Source organism: Hyposmocoma kahamanoa, unplaced genomic scaffold, assembly GCF_003589595.1.
Source record: "Hyposmocoma kahamanoa isolate Upper Pololo Valley unplaced genomic scaffold, ASM358959v1 120, whole genome shotgun sequence".
NCBI lineage: Eukaryota > Metazoa > Arthropoda > Insecta > Lepidoptera > Cosmopterigidae > Hyposmocoma > Hyposmocoma kahamanoa.
This window is the reverse complement of record NW_020653415.1, coordinates 37,244-57,566: the sequence shown is the minus strand read 5'-3', so window position 1 is coordinate 57,566 and position 20,323 is coordinate 37,244. Positions and strand designations below refer to the sequence as shown.

The window sequence follows — 20,323 nt, the reverse complement described above, 5'->3', positions numbered from 1 at the left end:
TTCATAAACAATATTGTAAATAATAGTGAAAAAACCTATACAGATACAGGTTTATATAAATACTTCGATTCTAGTATGATTTTCCATAACAAAAAAATCATGTAACTTTTTTTTAAATTTCCCGCTCTTTTATTCCAATATTTCCATAATGGAATACCGCGTCCTTCCCCCTCCGAAATCCCTCCCATTCCCACCTTTTTTTTGAAAAGGTTTTTTATAGTACACAGTTTGGAACATATGTGTATTTCTGGAATTGTTCTGATTTTCCGTAATTATTTACAAATATTACTTCAGTTTTAGCAAAAACATTATTTATCCACTATCTAAAAATATCATGTAAGCAAGATAATTCGATATTTAAAAAAAAAAACATATATTCATTGTCGTCTATTCTGAGATGCAAACGCGCCATCTTAAAAACTTCCCAAAATGACAGCTTGATTTGGTTTGGTTTCCGCTACTGTGCTATTGTGCTATTTTTTGGTTTTTGGTCTGAAAAACTGGAGAAAATGTCCATTTCAACGGCAACAGGTAAAGATATAGTTAAATAATCTTTCTGCAAGTATCAATCATAATGATTTTCACTGTTCTTGGGGGTGAACTCGATCGAAGAGTGTTTTCGGAGAAATTCCATGGAATCCCATATGGCGGTCCACACACCACATGATATAATGACGCTACTCGACGAACCGGGAGATCATTTTTGCTCGCACCATTTATGAAGTTCTAGTTTTATAGGCAAAATTATAGGTTATACCTTCGGTTTGATCAGATTTAGGTTACTAAAAGAGACTAGTTTGTTCCGGACTTTGGCGTACGGTCCGGCGACCGGACCCGGCTCGCTTCATTTTTCGAACCGCCTTTTTAGATTTTTTTTTCATCATGGCCATTTTAGGTATAGAACTTAGAATATGAAAAGGCTGAACTTGTAACAGTTTAGTTTTGAGCAAATGTTTGTTTACTGTTTATTTTGACTATATGTATTAACTTTGTATTATAGCATGCTTTCATGTGGTCTCTTTGTAATTCACAGATGATCGGACAGAGGGTGATGATGATACATCGCAGGAGAGTCACCCAAAGGACGATGAAAGTAGTGATTCAGAAAATGATAATGAGAATGAAAATGAAAATGAAAATGACCAAGATATTGACCATGAAAACGAAAGTGAAAATCAAAATGGATCTCAGAACCAGAATGGTGGTTCTCCAATTCCTGAAGTTCATGAAATTACTAGTGATGACGAGGATGACTGTGTAGTCACCAATGAAGATGAGTCCTCTAACTCGGGCTCAGATTCCAGTGATAGTTCTGAGGGTTCTCAGGAAAGCACCAAAGGCAGTGATGAAAAGAAAAGCAGGGAACGGTTAGAGAATGGAGAAGATGGAGAAGAATCTGACATTGAAGAAGTAACAGTAGAGGACCCATTAAATCAATCTTCAAACAAAACAAAACCTATAGTTATTAATGACACCAGAAATTTGGCTGAGTTGGCAAACAAACAAGCTAAAACAAATGGTGGTGACCAGAAAGAACCAACAGTGGTTATTATTGATACAAATTCTATTCTATCAGGTAAGGGACCAGTGCCTATTCAATCTAAAGTGCAGTCCACCAGCTCTATTGATGCACAAAATCTGTGTCAAAGCATTGCTGCCCGTGGCACTACAATAACACCTGTAAGTTGCAAAGCTAGCACATCCACATCTACTCAAAATAGTACTCAAACTCCCCAACCCAACATATTACCTTCACTCACAGATGACATGTTTGTTGTTGAAGCACCTTCATTCATAGTTCCTTATGTGTATGAAAAACCCTCTGTTAAGCCATTCAGAGAGTTTGTTGATAAACTGGGTAAGGAACTTGAGGAAATCAAATTAAAGGAAGAGGCTGAAAAGTTAGAGAAAGAAAAAGCAGAAAAGGAGAGAAAAGAGAAAGAGAAGCAAGAACGAATTGCAAGAGGTGAAGAAATAGAAGTAGAAAGTGACAAGGAACCGGAGAACGAATCTTTAAAACAAAAGAAACCTGAGAAGAAACATCGGCAAAAAAAGCGGCCTGAGGAAGATGATGATTCATGGGATGGTGAATCTACTAGTGACTCGGATGTCAGTGATGAAGATTCAGTTGTGATAAAAGAAAAAGATGACTCTATTGAAGAGATGAAAGATCCAATTGCTTTGATTGCCAGGGGGCTATCTTCATCTGGTAAATCTGACAGCTATTTTGATTGTTCATTAGGGCAGTTTTTTATTAACATTGGTCTTAATCTTGTCCAAGAGTATGTACAGAGTGATTTACTAAAACAACAGCAACGTAGGCTGTACAAGGAAAAGAAGTCCGGTCGAAGCACAAAAGCTACAGAGTCGGCTATTGTATCTCTTTCACAAAACTTAGAATTTAGTAAGAAAACTAATGAACCACTTGCACTTTCATACAAAAGGTGTGAATTTTGTAGTTTCAAAACAGAGTCTATGTTGGTCATGTCTCATCATCTAGAGGCACCGCATATGAGAAATAACATCTACAAGTGTAACACTTGTGCATTTGAGATTCGCAGCCCACATGACATTTTATTCCATATGGAAGCAGAACACAATATTCGTGGGAGACTAGAAAGAGCTCCAGCCTATCAACAATGTGCTAACTGTCACTTTGAAGATAACAGTAAAACTAAATTGGCGCGCCATCTTATCGCTTGTGCTAAGAAATTTAAACCTGAATTTAATCTGGGCCCTCCTTTAGACTGGGAACCTCCTGCAAAAATACCAAAGCTAACGCGAGCACGGAACAATATGGTCCCGTCATATGGATCGAACTTTAATCGACAAATGGGCGTCAATAATATTGGTAGGCCACCCCTTAACCTTGGAAATGTTCCTATACAGGGAATGCCTGTATTAGGACGACCTCGCGGGCGTCCCCCTATAACCGGACCGACTCGCACTGCGCCAATTTCTGGAGTACCGATAATACGCAGTGGGGTAATGATTATGCACAACACTCCTCCAGGAACTACCATTGCTAATTATCCTATCATGCAAAACAATCAAAACAACGTTAGTGCCACTCCAAAAATTTCTATTACCCCATTGCCAAGAGCACCTCAACCATCATCCTCTCAATCAAATCAAAATTCGAAAGCTACATTCGTTATCTGTGAGATTTGTGATGGTTATATCAAGGATTTGGAGCAATTGAGAAATCATATGCAATGGATTCACAAGGTAAAGATTCATCCTAAGATGATTTATAATAGGCCCCCATTGAACTGCCAAAAGTGTCAGTTCAGATTTTTCACAGATCAGGGTTTGGAGAGACATTTACTGGGCTCACATGGGCTTGTTACAAGCTCTATGCAAGAGGCGGCTAACAAAGGTAAAGATGCCGGCCGATGCCCTGTATGTGGCAGAGTCTACCAATGGAAGTTGTTAAACCATGTCTCTCGAGACCACAATATGACGCTCAAGCCAGCACATTTATCTTATAAGTGTACTGTATGCACAGCTACATTTGGAATGTACAAACAGTTTGAAAATCATGTTTATTCCGCACATAGCGTGGTCGCTAAGAGGGTAATGGATAAGGGCAAGGGCACAACTAACACCATCAACAAACCTTCTGAGGATCCACTTCTCAAGCCTTTAAAAATCAGTGATGAGATTACAATTATACCTCAGCCTGCGAAATCTAGCGTAACCATTACCGCAAAAGGCAAATAGCACTAATGGTAGGAGTATGTGACATGTACCAGTAGTAATTGTATTGTATATCCATTCTGCCAACCGGCAGCAGTGCACTTTTTGCGATATCGAGCAGTATTGTGTATATAAACTAAGTTATATGTTCTAAATTCATTTTGATGTCGGAATGCCAGAAGTATAGTGACAATTTTAGTTAATCAAGTGTGAATGTATTTTTAACGACAGATTAAACCTAGGTTTAAGCTGTAAATTGTTAGCATAAAGACTTACATAGCTATTAATCAACAAATTTGTATTTTGTGACTTGTAGTTGCCTAGTTCATATACTCCTACTTGTGACTAGAGCGCTGTGTGATTTGTTTCCTTGTCACAAAAATATGAGTAATAATAATGTTATTAAAGATCTGCATCCACAGTATACTAATTTTGAGATATGAAGTGCGAATGCGTTCTCGTGGCGACCATGGGATTGGCTTATGGTTGTTTTTAATATTTGAATAGGTACCTAATAAATTATTTATTTGCAAATCTGCTGTTCTTGAAGGTAATGTTATAATTATTGTCTGCCTATAATTTAACGATAGTTGATCAACTGAATTAAAGAATTATCAATTGTAAGATATCATTTATTTAGGTAGATACTTTCCATTATTATTGTATAATAAAACGATTATTATAGAGTTAAGAATTAAGTTAAAATATTAGAATTTAACGTTAGTGATATTTTTCTGCCGAAAAAACTATTTTTCCAAACACCTACCACAAATACAGTGATTTAGTAAAGTGCAGAACTGGACGCATTGGTCATTATTTATTTCTGATCTCAGGCCAATAGACTGGGGTGTTGATTTGGTAAAGTTTACTAAATTGTTGAGTGTACTTATAGAACTGAGGATAATGTATTTTTTTTATTTAATTAAAAAGACCATTGTAATTTCGAAGTGTTCTTTAATTTCCCTGGTATTTGTTCTAATAAATTCATCAAATATTTCGAAACATTTCTTTATCGCGGATCGGTCGATTGGACGAAAAAGAAGTCGTACGGCGGCAGCCGGTCGCCGCTCCGCGGGCGGCAGCATCGCTCGATGCGGCGCGGTGATGACGCGACGCGCGGTAGCCGCGTGGCCCCGATGCGTTGCCATGATCTTTCGTCGAAATAGAACAAACTTGTCAGCCATCTTGGATCCGCCATTTTGGATTTGTTAAGTTGTGCCTGTGCCTAGTCTTGTGCCGCTTGACTCACATTTGGTCAAAAAAGTGCGGGCGCTGCTGACGATGAGGGGAATGGTGTGGATCGCGGGGGCGAGAACGTGCTATTATGACTGTCTACTGCGGGAGCGGGGCAAGGGAGAGGTGCGGGGAGAGCCACAGTTATTGCTACTTTTAATTTACGATGAAATACTACGATAACCACGAAGAGCCAATATTTTACAGGAAAAAAAGCAAAAATCTAAGCTCGAACAATTCGAAAAAATAGTTTCCTGTTTCCCGCCAATAACTTTTGCAAAAGTTTAGAACAACTTATAATTACTGTTTTAAGATCTGTATCTTTGTTCAATCGACGATGAATTCTGGAAATTTATTACTGCAGTTGAAGTCAGTTCACTGAATAGGTACTAAAATCGCTACAAATATCTACGAAAATTCCGACGATTTCACAAAATCTACTTTACACAAACTGGCTAATGTAGGTATGTATGTACCTATTTACTGGTATAAATGATCGTACTTGGAAAGCTGTGCAACCACATCATAGAAATTTTCAGATATTTTATATTATATGTATATGAAATGAAAGACTTGCGAAAAAATTGCCGTGAAAAATTTAAAGTGCCTATCAACACCGATTAGCAATATGCATCCATACGGCCCATTCACTATCTGCACGGCAGTCCGCTGCGCAGGCAGGAGATTACTCACACAATATCCTGTATGGCCAACGTATGGAGTCTCGCAGGACCCATTGCAGGATTGCATGATGGCTGCGACTACGTTCATAATGCTTCCGTGGCCGAACGGTTACTATGCTGGACTACCACGCAGAGGTCCCGGGTTCGATTCTAGGTTCGGGAGAAATATTTGTTTGGCCTACATTTATTTCTCTCGTGAGTTTGGGTGTACTTTGTGGTTGGTGGTGTTGTGGTTATCTAGGTGTGTGTCCATGGCACCCATGATACATTGTTTCTCTAGTACAGGGCTATGAGTGTATGCTTTATTATTATATTATAATTATTATAATCCTGCAAGATGCATTACACGGCGGACTGCAATGCAGGATAGTGAATGTCCCCTTTAAAACTCATCATAGAAAATAAATTTAACAAACCTTTTTTGCATCTTCAACTGTTTATAATAATAATAATAATAATAATAACGCACACACTCAACATAGCCCCGCACTAGGGAAACCCTGTGTCGCGGGTGCCATGGACACACACATAGACAACCACAGTTTATATAGTGATCATCAATATAAATTTGTCTTAAGATGGTATAATTTTATGTCACTCCCGGCTACTAATACTAAAGTACTATTACTAAAACAATCGAATGGTGGGAGCAATCTTACACTGTCATTTGTGTTTAATGTAAAAATATCTTAGAGGATGAAAAAAAAAATAAAAAATAGATATAAGCTTGAGCTTGTTGCATCACCTATTTCTGTTTTGTGTACAAAAATAATTTAGGTCTAAAAAGTATTTAAGCCTGTAGGCGTATTTTTTTATATTATCAAGTGACGGGACCACATACATAATTATCTAGATAGACGCCGCAATTGTACGTACTTCGCGTGCCCAAAGTAAGTGAAATTCACTTATTTGCCGCTGCTACACTTCAGAACGCGTTCGACCGTTATCGTAGATAAACACCAGTCGAAAATGCGAAAAATGAATAATTGTGCCATTATAAACTGCCAATGCACCATAACTGTGTGTATACGTGTATATGTACATATAGGGACGTTTCCTTCCACGGGAAAGTGATTTTGTAATCAGAAGATGCATAATTTATTTTAAAAACAATTATTTTGGTTTTATACGAATTTCGAGAAAACAAATATGCAACCGAGTGTATGTCTCATGATTTGTAATACACTGCGGATTTTCTTTTGGTGCGATATATTTGTGATCCTTTATTAATACGCTATGAATATCGAACGAGCGCACTTTTGTATAATGCATTCAGTTTCGTGGTACGGTCGTTTGTAAAGTCAACAGCATATCAAGCTACACATTGACGTATCTTGTTCCGTTGCAATGGAGGCGATTTTCGAACAAAAATGTGTAGTCTGATGTGCTGTTGTCCGTACATTTCTTTGGCCAAATTTAACATTTAGTGTTTAAAATTTAACATGTATACGTTAGGCAACACCGTCTCGATTCTGATCGATTTTGAAAACAAAGGGACGGAAATTAATATGACCATTAGCAACATTATAAAAACATTGTATAACTCTTTTGTTATAAAGTTTAGTAACGTTTCGTTTTTTTTAGTTTTGTAGTATCTATTATCAGTAGTATCTGTAATTTCGATAATTTTCGCAGCACGTTGCCTCGAATGTCCAAATATAGTAAGCAAATAATTACATACATCGCCGGATATGTAGTAGAATTAACAGGGCGCTGTCTTTACAAAAACCTGGAGTTGGTCATCTGTATGAATACGTTGCTTGCGAGGACGAAGGTGGTCTAGTTTATTCCACCTAAATTGCCATCCAAATATGCAGAGCAGCAAAGTTCGAAATCCGAGAAATAATCACAAAAATTTCACACGGGGCCCTCATTAAGTAAACCTCTTATTAATAAGATTTTACCATAATTTTGTCAGCGCTAACATTTTCATTTGTCTTGCCATTCATCAATTTGATCAATTACCAACAGAAAACCATCTAGTATAATTAATTAAGGCAGTCGCAAGTTCTTATATTGACGTGTGTATTCATTATTTAAATTAATCGATAAAATCTTCTATTACAAAAAGATGTTATATAATAAGCTCATTTTATTCGAAGGACAATAATTTTAATATATGAAGTCGATTAAAACTTAAAGTCTTCATTTTTTTAAGTAATAAACATTTAAAAAAAAGTAAAATAAAGGACTTGACTATCTTATTCCAGTATTTTTCTACAATATTATTGTTACGACTACTTGTAATCAACAAATACTTGAACAAAAATTATTCTATTTATAATCGATTAATTGAATGGAATACGCATGTTTTATGTATGTAATAGCCCTTTCACTCTTTCGCGCGTGATCAGGAGCGTACAGGATTGCTCGCGGGAAATCCTGCACACGAAATCGTGTGCAATTACCTGTTTGAAATGTTTTGAGCTTATATTCTTTCACGCGCGATTGCTCGTGTTCGTTTTTGTTACAAAACGGAAAGAGCGGCGTCCGTGTAAAGGTTAAAATAGCGCAGGATGCACCGCGTGAAACTACCACGTGAAAGTGGTGCGTGTGGAATGGAGTGGTGCGCGATTGCACGCGTGACTAATCAGCGCAATCGCGCAGTCTTTCCCCTTTTCCTCCAACGTCTTTACAAGCGCGCTCAATCGCGGACGGGTTGTGGCCGGGGCGGGCCTTCCAAAGCAAATAACATTCAATTTTAAATTAACGGTAAAACCAATTATGGAAAGTCTTTACCTGTAACCGCACATATTATCATTTTATTATAATTTCAGTACAGAGTACTAAAAAAACCTAACTCAAAAGTACAGTCAAGTTTTTTTGAAATCGATTACCGGAAAGTGCGCAAATCCGGATTCATCCCCTCGTTCGTCACTATACGGAACTTGACACAGGAGATAATAAAAATCGGTTCTCACTACTCAAAGTATATTGAACGCCTTGAATCAGAGAATACCAAAATCAACCATTAAAATACAATCCTTATAATAAAATTTAGGCGCTATTTATAAAAATGAATCTTCATGCGTGAACAGCCACTCTTAGAGGTTGATGATTTTCTTCAAAATCAAATGGGACCACTATGGAGGTTTGGGGAATTTATCGCTCCCCTAACGAACAATAAAACGGCCTCGTGAACTTCATGATAGGCGATATAATTATATTATTTCGTGGTTTTACAAAAAAATTTTATCAAACAAAGCAAACAATGTGCAATCGCTGACATGACAATTCCGTAAACAAAAACTATCGAATATTTTCGCAAGTGTGACACTCTCTTTGGCGACTCTTGGCTAAAGAGACTGCCTCAGCCAGCCGGTGAAAATAGGCGGCGTCTAAAGCCGCCATAGAGGTGCCCTCTTTCCAACAAAAAAAGAATCATGAAAATCGGTGCACATATACCGGAGTTATCGCGTAACATACATACAAAAAAAGATACAGTCGTATTAAGAACCTCCTCCTTTTTTTGAAGTCGGTTAATAAAAAAGACACGCAAAAAGTTTAGATTGAAAAAGTCAACCACGATAAATTTTTTTTTACTATAATATCAAGCGGCGGGACGAACAAGTCGTACGCCTGATGGTAAGCTGCACGCCTGTCCATAACAGTTGCAGTATCGAGTTTACATAATCGAGTTCTTAGGTTTTTGCGATTGTTACACTTGGGAAATGAAATTATTTTTCTGGATTTATATAAGCGTATATTTGTTTTTTCAAATAAATCAACGTTTCGGGCCCTTTACAGGTGACTCCGGTTGACTGGTCAACCGTGCCATGGGACCTGTAAAAGGCCTGAAGCGTCGCCGTCGGTTTGTTTGAAAAACAAATATAGGTACGCGATTTAAATCCTGAAAAATAGTTTCATTTCCTACATGATACACAACTTAAATTAAATAATAATTCATAGTTAGCGATCTTCAAAGTATTATCAGATTTTTTTAACAAGTGACGCCTGTTAAAATTGTTGTAGCAATTATTAGTAGAATCGTTTGAATATTATTGACATTTATAATTCTGTGTATCCACATTCAGCTAAATGCACTAAGATTCAGGAGAACAGCAGTTTGATTTTGATTGCCTCTCCCGATCGGAAACTGCGTCTTTTCCGGGTCGAGGCGCATAATTGCGATTCACAACTGGCCGATCGGAAACTTTTGACATTTCTAATCGGAACATTAGGTGATTTAACTCACAAACTAGAAAGATATAGTAGGAATCAGGTTCATCTTCTCGCTCAGAAACCCATCTCATTTCGAGACTACCCGATCGAATCGATTCCTATTTGAATCAAAATCAGGACGCAGGACTTTGTATTAATCGTCCGTCATGAGTCGGTGACCTAACGATTTTGGTACTCTTCTAGAATCATATTATGTCTATACAGTGCAGTTGGGTTAAAATATTAGATTAGTAGTTGATACACAAAAATTCGCTCTGCGATGCGTATGACGGCTTAAACGTGTTTTCTTTTCCTTTCCAGAATAATGGCCCAAAAATGTAATAAAAAAAATATGGTTACCTATTTTTTATTTATTATACAACTGTATTCTTGAATGTGCTAAATTTGATTATAAATAAGACACTGAGGGTCGTATTCTAGAACGCTACTCGATGCTCAAGTCAGGATTTGAGTATGGTTTAAAGCACTCGAAATCATATCAGGAGTCAATCAATCAGGAGTAGGAAAACAAAATTATAATCTTAAAGAGCTAAGTATTTTTAGTTTCTTAAGATTTTAATTCTATTGTATACTTAACACGTGTTAGCATACAATAAAAATCCATTAAAACATTCATATCGAAATGTGCAATGATGTCCACTGGGCTAACATTGGGTTGTTCTAGCGGTTCGTAAACACGCTCAGGATGCGCATTGGGGCTGGCGCATAGGTGCGTAGTATGGTGCCCGGTTACGATTATGACCACCACATATTTATCTGTGTGTGTTTTGTAAAGGAGACGAATGCGCAGCATCTCTGGGTGTCAGATAATACTTAGCAGTTTTATTAATAGACCAACTTAAAAAACAAAAAGGTATACAGTTATACTCGTATAAAACATGCTTTTAGGTACATAGGCGCTGTATATACAACCTATACGTTCGACGTTCTCAAAAGCGTCAAGATCGTATTCTACAATTCTTTTACTTTGTGATGTGTATACGTCTATTGCTTCTATGCAGGTTTAAATACGCCACACAAACATCTAGGTATAATTGGTAAAGTTTCAGATATTTAGGTAAGTACACGAAGTGGACACTTTTTTATAAGTATATGATATCAAATGACAGGACGAACAAGAAATGAAATGAAATTACATATAGATGAAATTATTAGTCTGGGTAAAGATTCAGTGGGGGCAATTATCTCGAGTTTGAAGAGCTTCCGCACGGAACCTACAAGTATATGTTATACATATTATGTTATTATACTTTTTGAAAGGTTTAGGTGTCATTTTAAAATTTGAAATATCGATTACCGTTGCTTATTTAAAAACGCTGAAAATAAGAGAAAATGGGATTTTAACTAAAAAATATGAAGAGCTTAAACTTTTGATCGGTAATTAAATGTTGAAGGCTTATATAAATTAGGCTTAAAAAAGAGTGTGATAATGGTCTTTAGGGCCGCTGGAGGCTAAGTACCTACCGAGCTATGTTCCACCCATTAAGATAAGCAATATAGAACTCGAGCGGGTCTATCAATACAAGTACCTTGGCCATTTTGTCTCCGACGACCTTAAGGACCTCATGGATATTGAGAGGGAACGCAGGGCGCTGGCGGTCAGGTGTAATATGGTGGTGCGAAGGTTTGCGCGTTGCAGTGAACAAGTAAAGATTCTACTTTTTAAATCATACTGCCAAGTTTTTTACACATGCAGCCTTTGGACCAACTATACGCACAGAGCCATCAGCGCCCTGCGAGTACAATATAACTATGGTTTTCGTATGTTTTTGGGGTTGCCGCGGTTCTGCAGCGCGTCAGGCATGTTTGCACAGACTCGCACTGATGACTTTTATGCCATTATGCGCAAAAAGTCGCCCTCACTGCTCTGCAGACTGCGAGCCAGCTACAACCCAATACTGAAAACCATTGCCAGGAGAATTGACTCTCCCTTTATGCGGCAACTTTTTTCGCCTCGTTTTTAATTGCCTCAAATGTTCATGTTTTTATTTTAATTTTAATTTAATAATGTTTAGATTTAGTGCCTACTAACATAATTTTTAAGAATAAAATTGTTACTAACACATTATTATTATTATATGATACAAAATCTCTATTCACTACTGTGTTTGTTAGAAGGCCATAACATAAGTCCTTAGGTATAACATCACCACTCTACATAATCTGTGTGATCAGCGTGGTATTGGAGATTGAGAGAGAGACTGGTTGCTTATAAAAATATTTAATCGATTTGGTTGGTTTCGTGCTTCCTTTTTTTTTTCCATCCTCTAAGTTTCGTGTTTATTTTTAGGGAGCACATTGTCGACTTATTTTATTTATTGCAAAAACACAAGCTGCTAAAGTTTCATTAGAAAATTAAACGTCAATGTCATTATGACAAAATAAAAATGTTCATCTATTCTACGGTCTTTTTCCATCTCATCTTTCCAATAATGTTTAATGTTTTTCTTTCTCTGTCTGCCTCCATACTTTTTCTCTTCGCTCGCGCTGCTGTAAGGCGAGGACGCGTCTTGTCGATTTTATTATAGTTATTTACCATATAAAATTAATAATTTGTTAAGAAATATGATATGTGAACGTTGCTTTTATTCTTCAGTACACATACAAAAAATATTCAGGTACGTAATAATGATTTAAGTAAAATAAATTCATATGTTCTATTTGTGCACCACGTGTTTCGGAGTTTTTACCCAAAAAGCTAATTAAGTAACTGTAATAAGCTAATTAGCAGTTTAAATTGGCTTATCGATGCAATACAAACGCCAGATAAGCTTTTTCTTGAATAATAATCGGGAAATTTGACAAGATAAGATTATTTGCTTACGACATTTGGTCACACGTCAAGCAAACAGTTTTTTTACTAACAAAGTAGCTTCTCCTTTGTGATGATAAAAAACACGAGCCGAAATGTGTTTGTATGATTTAAACACATGATATTAAATGATAGGCCTGATTTGAAGAATTTGATTATTTTTTTAAAACATAATTTTTTCTCAATTAATAACTAACGTTTGTTGTTCTAGAACACGCGAATTTCATCCAAAGGTGACATGAACGTCAATAAAAAGGCTTATTTTTCCCACAATCCATGGGTTTGTCTGCCATGATAGTTTGTCAAATGCACATTGTGCTCGTACAATGACAGCATTCTCATAAACCCACACACATTACCATGGAACCAGCAAAGACAATAAGTAGCAGAACTAGATTTGTGATTGCTGTGTCAGTAATACTATCTATGGCCCAGCACAGTCTGTCCCAGCAGTCTTGAAGCACATTGAAAATGTAAGTATAACCCGGAATCTAGTTTGTTCTATTTATTAAATGGTAAAATAAGAGTTAAAACTCCCAATGATGACAAACAACACGAGCCGAAATGTGTTATATTTGATAACAACATGATACTAAATGATAGGCCTGATTCATTCATGGATTTAATAAAGAAATGCTTATTTTTATAAAATGATTAAAAACAAGTATTTTTACAGACTGTTGCTGTAGAGGAACCAAAGGATGAAGACTATTAATTAGTTTTACAGAGCCTTTCAATACCACAAGAAGATAAAAAATATTGATATAAAAAAGTTTTTTAATGAATAATTTATATATAAACTAGTGGAGTAATTTCACAAAAAATAATTGTATATCATGGTGGTGAGACATCCTGACACGCAATAAAGTTAAAAATTAAATTAAAATTGTAAATTGTTTATGAAAATAAAAGAAATGTTGCATTTTATTCCTTGCTTTTATTTATACTTGTAACATGCAATAACAACATATTTTATAGTTATAATTGGGTCAAACTTAACAATACGCTAATATGTACAAAAACTTTAACAATTCATGAAACTTATTTCTATCAATCTTTCTATTTTTAAATGCAACTTAACTAAAATAATGAAGACACTAAATAAGTTTAATTTTCCAGTCTCAATAATAACCTGGCTATTTATTCACAAACTGTTATTAAGTAAATAATTAAACTGCCACTGTTTCTTAATGTTTACACAAATGTGCCACAGCAAACTGATCTGCCTACTTGCATGTAAAGTAGTTAGTTTCTTGATTATTTTAAAATCTTAACTAGCAGTATCTAAAGATCCTGGTTTTAGTATCTTCTTTTAACATCTCCGGTTGTTTTAGAAAGTATTGCCTTGTCGAAGAAACGCTGTAGTCTATTGCCTGGGGTTCCTAGGGTTGGGCTCGGTGGAATTCTGCAGTTTGATAGTGACGTCTTGCAGCGCCATATTTGAGAGGATGAAGTCTTCAATATTATTGGCGAAGGTAGAAGGCCGGTCGAAGGGAAAGCCCATAGCACGCTTGTCGGGGAACAGGCGGTCGCGAAGCCCGCAGAAGCTCGAAGCCTCTTTACAGGACAGTTCGCGCCCGTCGGCTTGGTCCAACTGCGAGTTGATATTATTCGTAATTCAATTAAAAGCTCCGCAGTGTTCCTATATTTAGTCTTAAGTGTTAAGTTTCAGTGTTATTACCTTGTCGAAGTCGTAGTTAGACAGCATGACGAAGAGCTGGTACTGCGCGCCACCTACAGTGCCCCTGGGTACGAGCATATGCTGGGGCCAGCCGCAGCCACAGAAGTTGAAAGCAGCGAGAGCGTCTACCCGGGGGTCTTGGCCCTGCGCGCTCAAGTCGCGGAACGTCTGCTCGAATGGAATTGTCAGGGAAGATTCGGTTGAGTCACGTGTTATAGTGTTCTGGCCCGCTTTTACTGAAGAGAAAAACAAATATTATCTGGCTTTGTAGAAGATAACGTGAACTTGAAGCATTGGGAACAATAAGGGCGTTAGGCACCCAAAGCCCGTTTTAATGTTATTGCATCAAAACATGTAAAACACTGACAAAAAATCATTTCGATCTCCCTTTTAGATATCGTAAGTTTCATTCATTTCTAAAGAAAAAGGCGCTCCGCTGTCGTTGCATGGATTATAAATGTGCGCTTCTATTTCAGACACCGTACCACGCGCAGTTTGTAAAAACAATTAAATGTAAAAAAAATGTCTGAAACGAGCGATTTCAAAATAGAGCATCTGGGAGGCCAGTAAGACCTGCTGCAGATATTTGTAGATTCATTTCAATCCAGATAATTTAATAAATGATTAAAAATACGTTTAATTTATTTTCAATGTGAGGGCGCGTTCCCACTATGTCGTTACGTTTTATTATCGTTGGACGACTGTCGTGTCTAGCCTGTTCCCATATCACGACTATCTGTCGTGGACGATTTTCTATCGTTGAACGACTGTCGTGACTAGCTGCTCCCACTAGATCGTGACGACAATTTGTCGTTTCACGACAGCCTCCTTGCCCATCTCTGGCTACGACCCAACGCTACTGCAAAGCGAGCAGAGGGCGCGGGGTGCGAGAGGGGGGGGGGGGGGGGAGCAAAATACGTGCGGACAGCGACAAATAAAACGTGACGACAATAGGAGCTGCGACAATCTGTCGTCACGTTTTTATCGTGACGTTTTGTTATCGTCCGACGACTGTCGTTCTAGCTGTTCCCACTGTGGCGACAGATTGTCGTTGTAACGATAAAAAATCGTGAACGACAGTTAATCGTGTCGTGCTATATGTGAACAACTCATTTAAATATACAAGCCACGAACTGTAAACTGCACGTTAATCTGTCGTCACGACATAGTGGTAACGCGCTCTAACTTTCAAATAAGACTGATTTACAATTTATTTCCTTAGAAACCAATAATAAAACGAACGCCCCAATAATTTATCGGTTTGGTGCAACAAGGGCGGATAACACAAGGAAAAAAAAAATTGAAATGTTTGTAATTGTTTGAAAATAATAATAACACCTGAATCTTTTAGCTAAATCATAGGACAAATAAATAATAAAACAATTAGAGTCATATTATAAGATAGAAGACATTAAAACTACTACGAAACACTTTCATAGATTTCTCATAGATGGCTAAAAAGTCGTTGAAAATCAAAATACAAAGACATGACAACAAGAAGCACAGAAAATCTCGTGAGGTCTGCTGGTTCGTTCCGTGGCTTAGTTGGTATAGCACGGCATATGCCAGAAGACGTCGGTTCGATTTAGTTACGAATTAATTACATAGTTGTATTGTTTTATTAATCACTTTGTATTACTATATAAACTTTATTTTCAATTCTCCCAATGCTTTAATTATCAGTTACTCTGTTACTACCGCGACTTACGTGGAGTGACGAATCTGTCCATCTCGAGGAACATTTTCCGTTGGTCGGCGAGAATCCACGGTAGATTACGTTCATCGAACTTGGGTCCCAGGAAGATGCGGACTGTAGTACGCCGAGCATTGCCAGTGTTGTTCACTCCAATTCTACAATAGGTGTAATTTACTTAAGATGACATTTTGGCGCTAGTGGAATGCAATTATGAAATAATAATACTTACACGTAACGGAACCGGCGATGGTTAAGATGTGTGTAGCGCGCGAACACGGGTCCACGATTGGAGAAGTCCAAACCACGGGACAGGTCGAGATCGCTCTGCATCCAGAACGTGTTTAGGGTGTTTGGCTGGCCATCACCTTCGAGGTTTTCGATGGTCACTGATTGTACTCGCACGCCCGGGTTCATCAGCTACAAAAATCTTAAAATTAGTTTCTTACAAAGTCTATGTATTTAAATTTTTATTGAATTGATATTCAATTATTTTTATGTGAAATTACTCCACTAGTTTCTTATAATTATTACATACAAAGATCGAACACTTAGAAAAAATTCCTTCGATCCGGCCGGATTCGAACGGACATATTCTAGCATACCGTGTCAGACGCTAACCAACTAAGCCACGGAACGAACTAGCGGACCTCACGAATTTTTTTATGTGCTTGCGTCGTATCTTTGTATTTGGTTTTTACAATGACTATGCCTGCGTATGACTACGAAAGTCTATGTACCTAAAATACCTGTGTATCAGGCCACGAAAACTGGTAGGTACTTAGGTACATATGGGGTTATGGCTTTTCACTGGGTATAATATATTAGTCACCACTATGGTTGGGAGTTTAAGGATTTACACGCCTTCAAAATTTATGAATAGGTAAGCTGTCTACGATCAGCTTTCATGCGGATTTTTTTAACTCCACGGACTACTGAGGTAGGGCTAGCACGACACGGCGCGACGATACTGCTTTTTGTTCACATAGAGATCTTGTCGCGCAGAAACGTATTAACCATTCATAATCCTCGATAGTCGGTTTATCAATTATGTTTAATAGTTTGTGGTGCAGGCATCGAGTATATAACCAGAAATAGAGACGAAATAATCTTCCCTGGCAACAACTCTCGTTTGCGCTGAAATAAAAAATTAGAAAGTTGAAATAGTACATCGCCAACAACTGACCTGTGTGTACGTCTCCGTATATTCCAAAAATATTCTGTATTTAATGTAACAAAGATAATATCTCTAACAATGGGTGGCTGTTCTATTGGGTGGTGTGGGAAAAACAGGAAAACATCTAATTACAAAACAAACGGAATCACATTTCATCGGTAATTAAATATGATATTTTGCAATTTTCGCCCATTATAGCAAAGCTCAAGCTAAACTAGTCGAATTGAAGTGAAACAATTGACACGACACCTGTCAATTCTTTCGAATTCGGGCTGGCCAATCGGAGCGCAATTGTCACCGTAATGATTTGGCAGAATAGTTTTTAAACAAGTTAAATGACATTTCGTTTCTATTTCTGGATCGCGATGGGTGCAGGTGACTTTACCTCAGAGATTGAGTAAGGGCTGACGTAAGGTGACTGTTTGTGTTGTTGGAAGAGGTCGTCAATGTACGCATGCCAGCAATAGAAGAACGGGTCGCGCATATTCGTCGCTTCGTCGGCCATCACGGCGAAGTTTTCCTGTACAGGGTGTTATGTATGAGAATTATAGGACACATGACAGCATCTTAGCTCACACTGGAGATATGACAAAGGAAGAGTAATGATGAAACTAGATGCTAAGCTTAAGAAACTTTTAATTTTTTTTTATTTACCAAGTAACGGTGGCTAGGGTCATGCATGTACCCAGCGAACATATGACCGTTGTTGTGCAGAGAGCCATAAAGTTGCGGGTTGGGTGACAAGATACTGGCCTCTATAATATTGCCCAGTGTGTCGATGTCCAGGTCTTGAAAGCCGCCATTCGCCTGAAATAATATTAGAAGTGCTACTTTTTTGAAAGCATTCCAGAGATGTCGATAGGATGGCGATTGTAAATGCAACACAAATAGGACACAATTTTTTTATGTTGGACGATGAGTAGGTATCATAGGCTGCTAGTAGATGAACTGCGTCAACAACGTTCTGCTTAGATTTCTACTGCGTCAAGACTACAACTGCAAACGTCGGCTGCAGTCGGTGTGAACAAGAATCAAAAGCAGCAATTGATAATAATAAGAGGATATCTGTATGATAATGTCTCTGAAACAACTTGGTGAATGAAACAAATAAAAAATCAGTACCGGCAAAAGGTAACGATTACCTAAAGGTTTAATGCTAACGGTAAAACAAAAACAAGATTGGTGAAGTAATGTCGACGGATTTATTTCATTTGAACAGTTTTTGCAATGACACCTTTTTTTTTGTTGCATATTCCAACGCAGTGTCTATCCTTAGTTCCCAAAGGGGTCCACAGAAGACTCGACGGGGGACTACCCTGGCGTGACGAAAAATAATATGGATATGGAATATGGTAGAAATGTAGTCTATGAGAAAAAGTCTGGGAATCTCTGGCCTATACATCCGTGGATTAGTTTGTTTACATTTCTGTGTGGATTACGGAAATGCATTTGTTGACAAATTAAAATGGAGGAGATTGATATTCATATTATTTATGTGCAGTTCCTTAATAAAAAGTAAAGTCAGCATTTCGAATAATAAATGTTCTGAATTTAGTGAAAACCTACAAGTAATTTCTGTGTTTCCTTTTCGATATCAACAAGTAGGTACACTGAGCTCCCTGAGTTAGACGCGCAGTTGTGACTGTTTGCAGTTAAAGTTGATTATCTTTGACATGACTATAGTCGGTTTCGAATGCATATTGTTGTATATATAGGCTTTGCGCATTCAGTTCGTCTAATAGTAACAGAAGAGGAAATAAAATTCTACATACAGTAGGTACTTCCATGATACCCAACTCATTTACGAATTGCATTTGGTATATGGTGGGCATTTGAGGCCATTTCGAGACCAATTATGTCACACCATAGATATATCATACTCGCGAATAAAATGACTGAACAAAATAAAAATCTTGGTTTGCGCTGTAAAAATGTGATCTGTGCTATGTAATAGTGCCGTCTTCAAGGTATTTTAAACGTACTCACCAATCTCACTTTCCCAGTGGAAATAACCTCAGAAATGCTCCTCTTCCATCTTTCCATGTCAGCAAGAGTAACGTTGAGTCCATCAGCAGGGCGCTTCAGGTCTTGCCAGCGCATACCCGACTGTCGCGGGGGCCACCCACGCGCTGACGTCAGGCTGTCCAGCTTGGGAAAGTACGCTTCAGGGATCGGTGCATTAAAGTTGCTAAACTTTGCTACTCGTTTCAGAGAGTTGTCGAGACGTTCACAGTTGTAACTGTTGATCAAGATTGTATTTTTGAATTAATAAAATAGAATTTAACCGATAATCTGTCCTGGAAGCGATTTTATTTCCCGTCCTATGGTCCTTCGAGCCGGATTTCTCACAGAATTTATTGTAGACGTCTGCCTACCTAACGTTTTGAAATATAAAGTTCTTTGGGTACGTACCGCGCAATGACCTGTTGGTGCATATAGAAGAAGAGTTCACCACGTCGGTCTTTAGCCACAATGGCTCTGTTGGAAGAAGTAAAAGGATACACGAGATGCCAGTGCCAGTGATGCAAGTTGATGCCAATATCTTCACGCCAGTACGACACACGATGTTCTTCTTCCAAATCAGTGGCAGTGTAGTCTCTTGGGATAATAATTGGATTACGCTGTAACATAAAAAATATTCATATAAATCAGGCAATGGGTACAAAGGAGCGCAGACACATTTTTCATTCTGGCACTTCGCGGTTTGCGTTTGTGCCACTGCAAAACGAAGATATTTATTTACAGTAAACAATGGAAAGTTCAGTTTATTTCTCTCAACATTACAAATTTCATACAAATACAATTACATGTCATTTTATACTACTCTTCGAAAAGTGAGCGTCAGTTTACAACAAAACTAAGAAATAATTATGTAATAGTAAGCCATAAGTACCTACCTATTGTTGCGTTGCTGAGTTGTATATGTAGGTACACAATAGTGTAATAAATTTTTTATATAATTAACACAATTAATGAAACTAAATAAATAATGGAATTAAACTAACAATGTCAAGTGTATACAGGAAAATGTCAATAAGGATACTTAATAACTAATAAATGTATATTAAAATGGATAATAATTATAATAATATAATTATATATTATTGTTATATTTATTTATAATTAGATAAATAAATATAATAATTTAATTATTTATTAAGTA

The 20,323-nt window shown here is 37.4% G+C and overlaps 2 protein-coding genes and 1 long non-coding RNA gene across 4 annotated transcripts in view; 2 read left to right on the top strand and 1 right to left on the bottom strand.

Annotated features, from left to right (window-relative positions):
* The first annotated feature begins 494 nt into the window (after nt 1-494).
* LOC113240169 (MOG interacting and ectopic P-granules protein 1-like) lies at nt 495-4,608 on the top strand. 2 transcript variants are annotated; one of them, XM_026477406.1, is made up of 2 exons: nt 495-531; nt 1,034-4,608. In XM_026477406.1, the coding sequence occupies exons 1-2, from the start codon at nt 510-512 to the stop codon at nt 3,721-3,723; spliced, it is 2,712 nt and encodes a 903-aa protein (XP_026333191.1). In that variant the 5' UTR covers nt 495-509; the 3' UTR covers nt 3,724-4,608. The 2 variants fall into 2 exon arrangements, with proteins under 2 accessions (XP_026333191.1, XP_026333192.1); XM_026477407.1 differs by lacking the exon at nt 495-531 and having other exon boundaries at nt 1,454-1,498; nt 1,558-4,600.
* Nucleotides 4,609-12,217: 7,609 nt separating this feature from the next.
* On the top strand, nt 12,218-13,551 carry LOC113240085. Its single transcript, XR_003311234.1, has 3 exons — nt 12,218-12,415; nt 12,821-13,082; nt 13,286-13,551. It is a non-coding gene; the product is annotated as an uncharacterized LOC113240085 (long non-coding RNA).
* Nucleotides 13,552-13,903: 352 nt separating this feature from the next.
* The window catches only part of LOC113240084 (phenoloxidase subunit 2-like), a 20,086-nt gene continuing 13,666 nt past the window's right edge, over nt 13,904-20,323 (bottom strand). Inside the window, exons 5-12 of the mRNA XM_026477294.1 lie at nt 19,573-19,781; nt 19,147-19,399; nt 17,815-17,967; nt 17,546-17,680; nt 16,216-16,403; nt 15,999-16,141; nt 14,291-14,526; nt 13,904-14,203 (exon numbers count right to left, since the gene is read on the bottom strand). Coding sequence (XP_026333079.1) covers nt 13,976-14,203; nt 14,291-14,526; nt 15,999-16,141; nt 16,216-16,403; nt 17,546-17,680; nt 17,815-17,967; nt 19,147-19,399; nt 19,573-19,781 — 1,545 coding nt within the window. The 3' untranslated portion in view covers nt 13,904-13,975. The remainder of the gene's footprint in view (nt 14,204-14,290; nt 14,527-15,998; nt 16,142-16,215; nt 16,404-17,545; nt 17,681-17,814; nt 17,968-19,146; nt 19,400-19,572; nt 19,782-20,323) is intronic.

Coding starts and splice junctions, on each gene's coding strand:
- LOC113240169 (XM_026477406.1), top strand. CDS start 510: ATGTCCATTTCAACGGCAACAG. Junction 532..1,033: donor GTCCATTTCAACGGCAACAG/GTAAAGATATAG, acceptor TGTAATTCACAG/ATGATCGGACAGAGGGTGAT.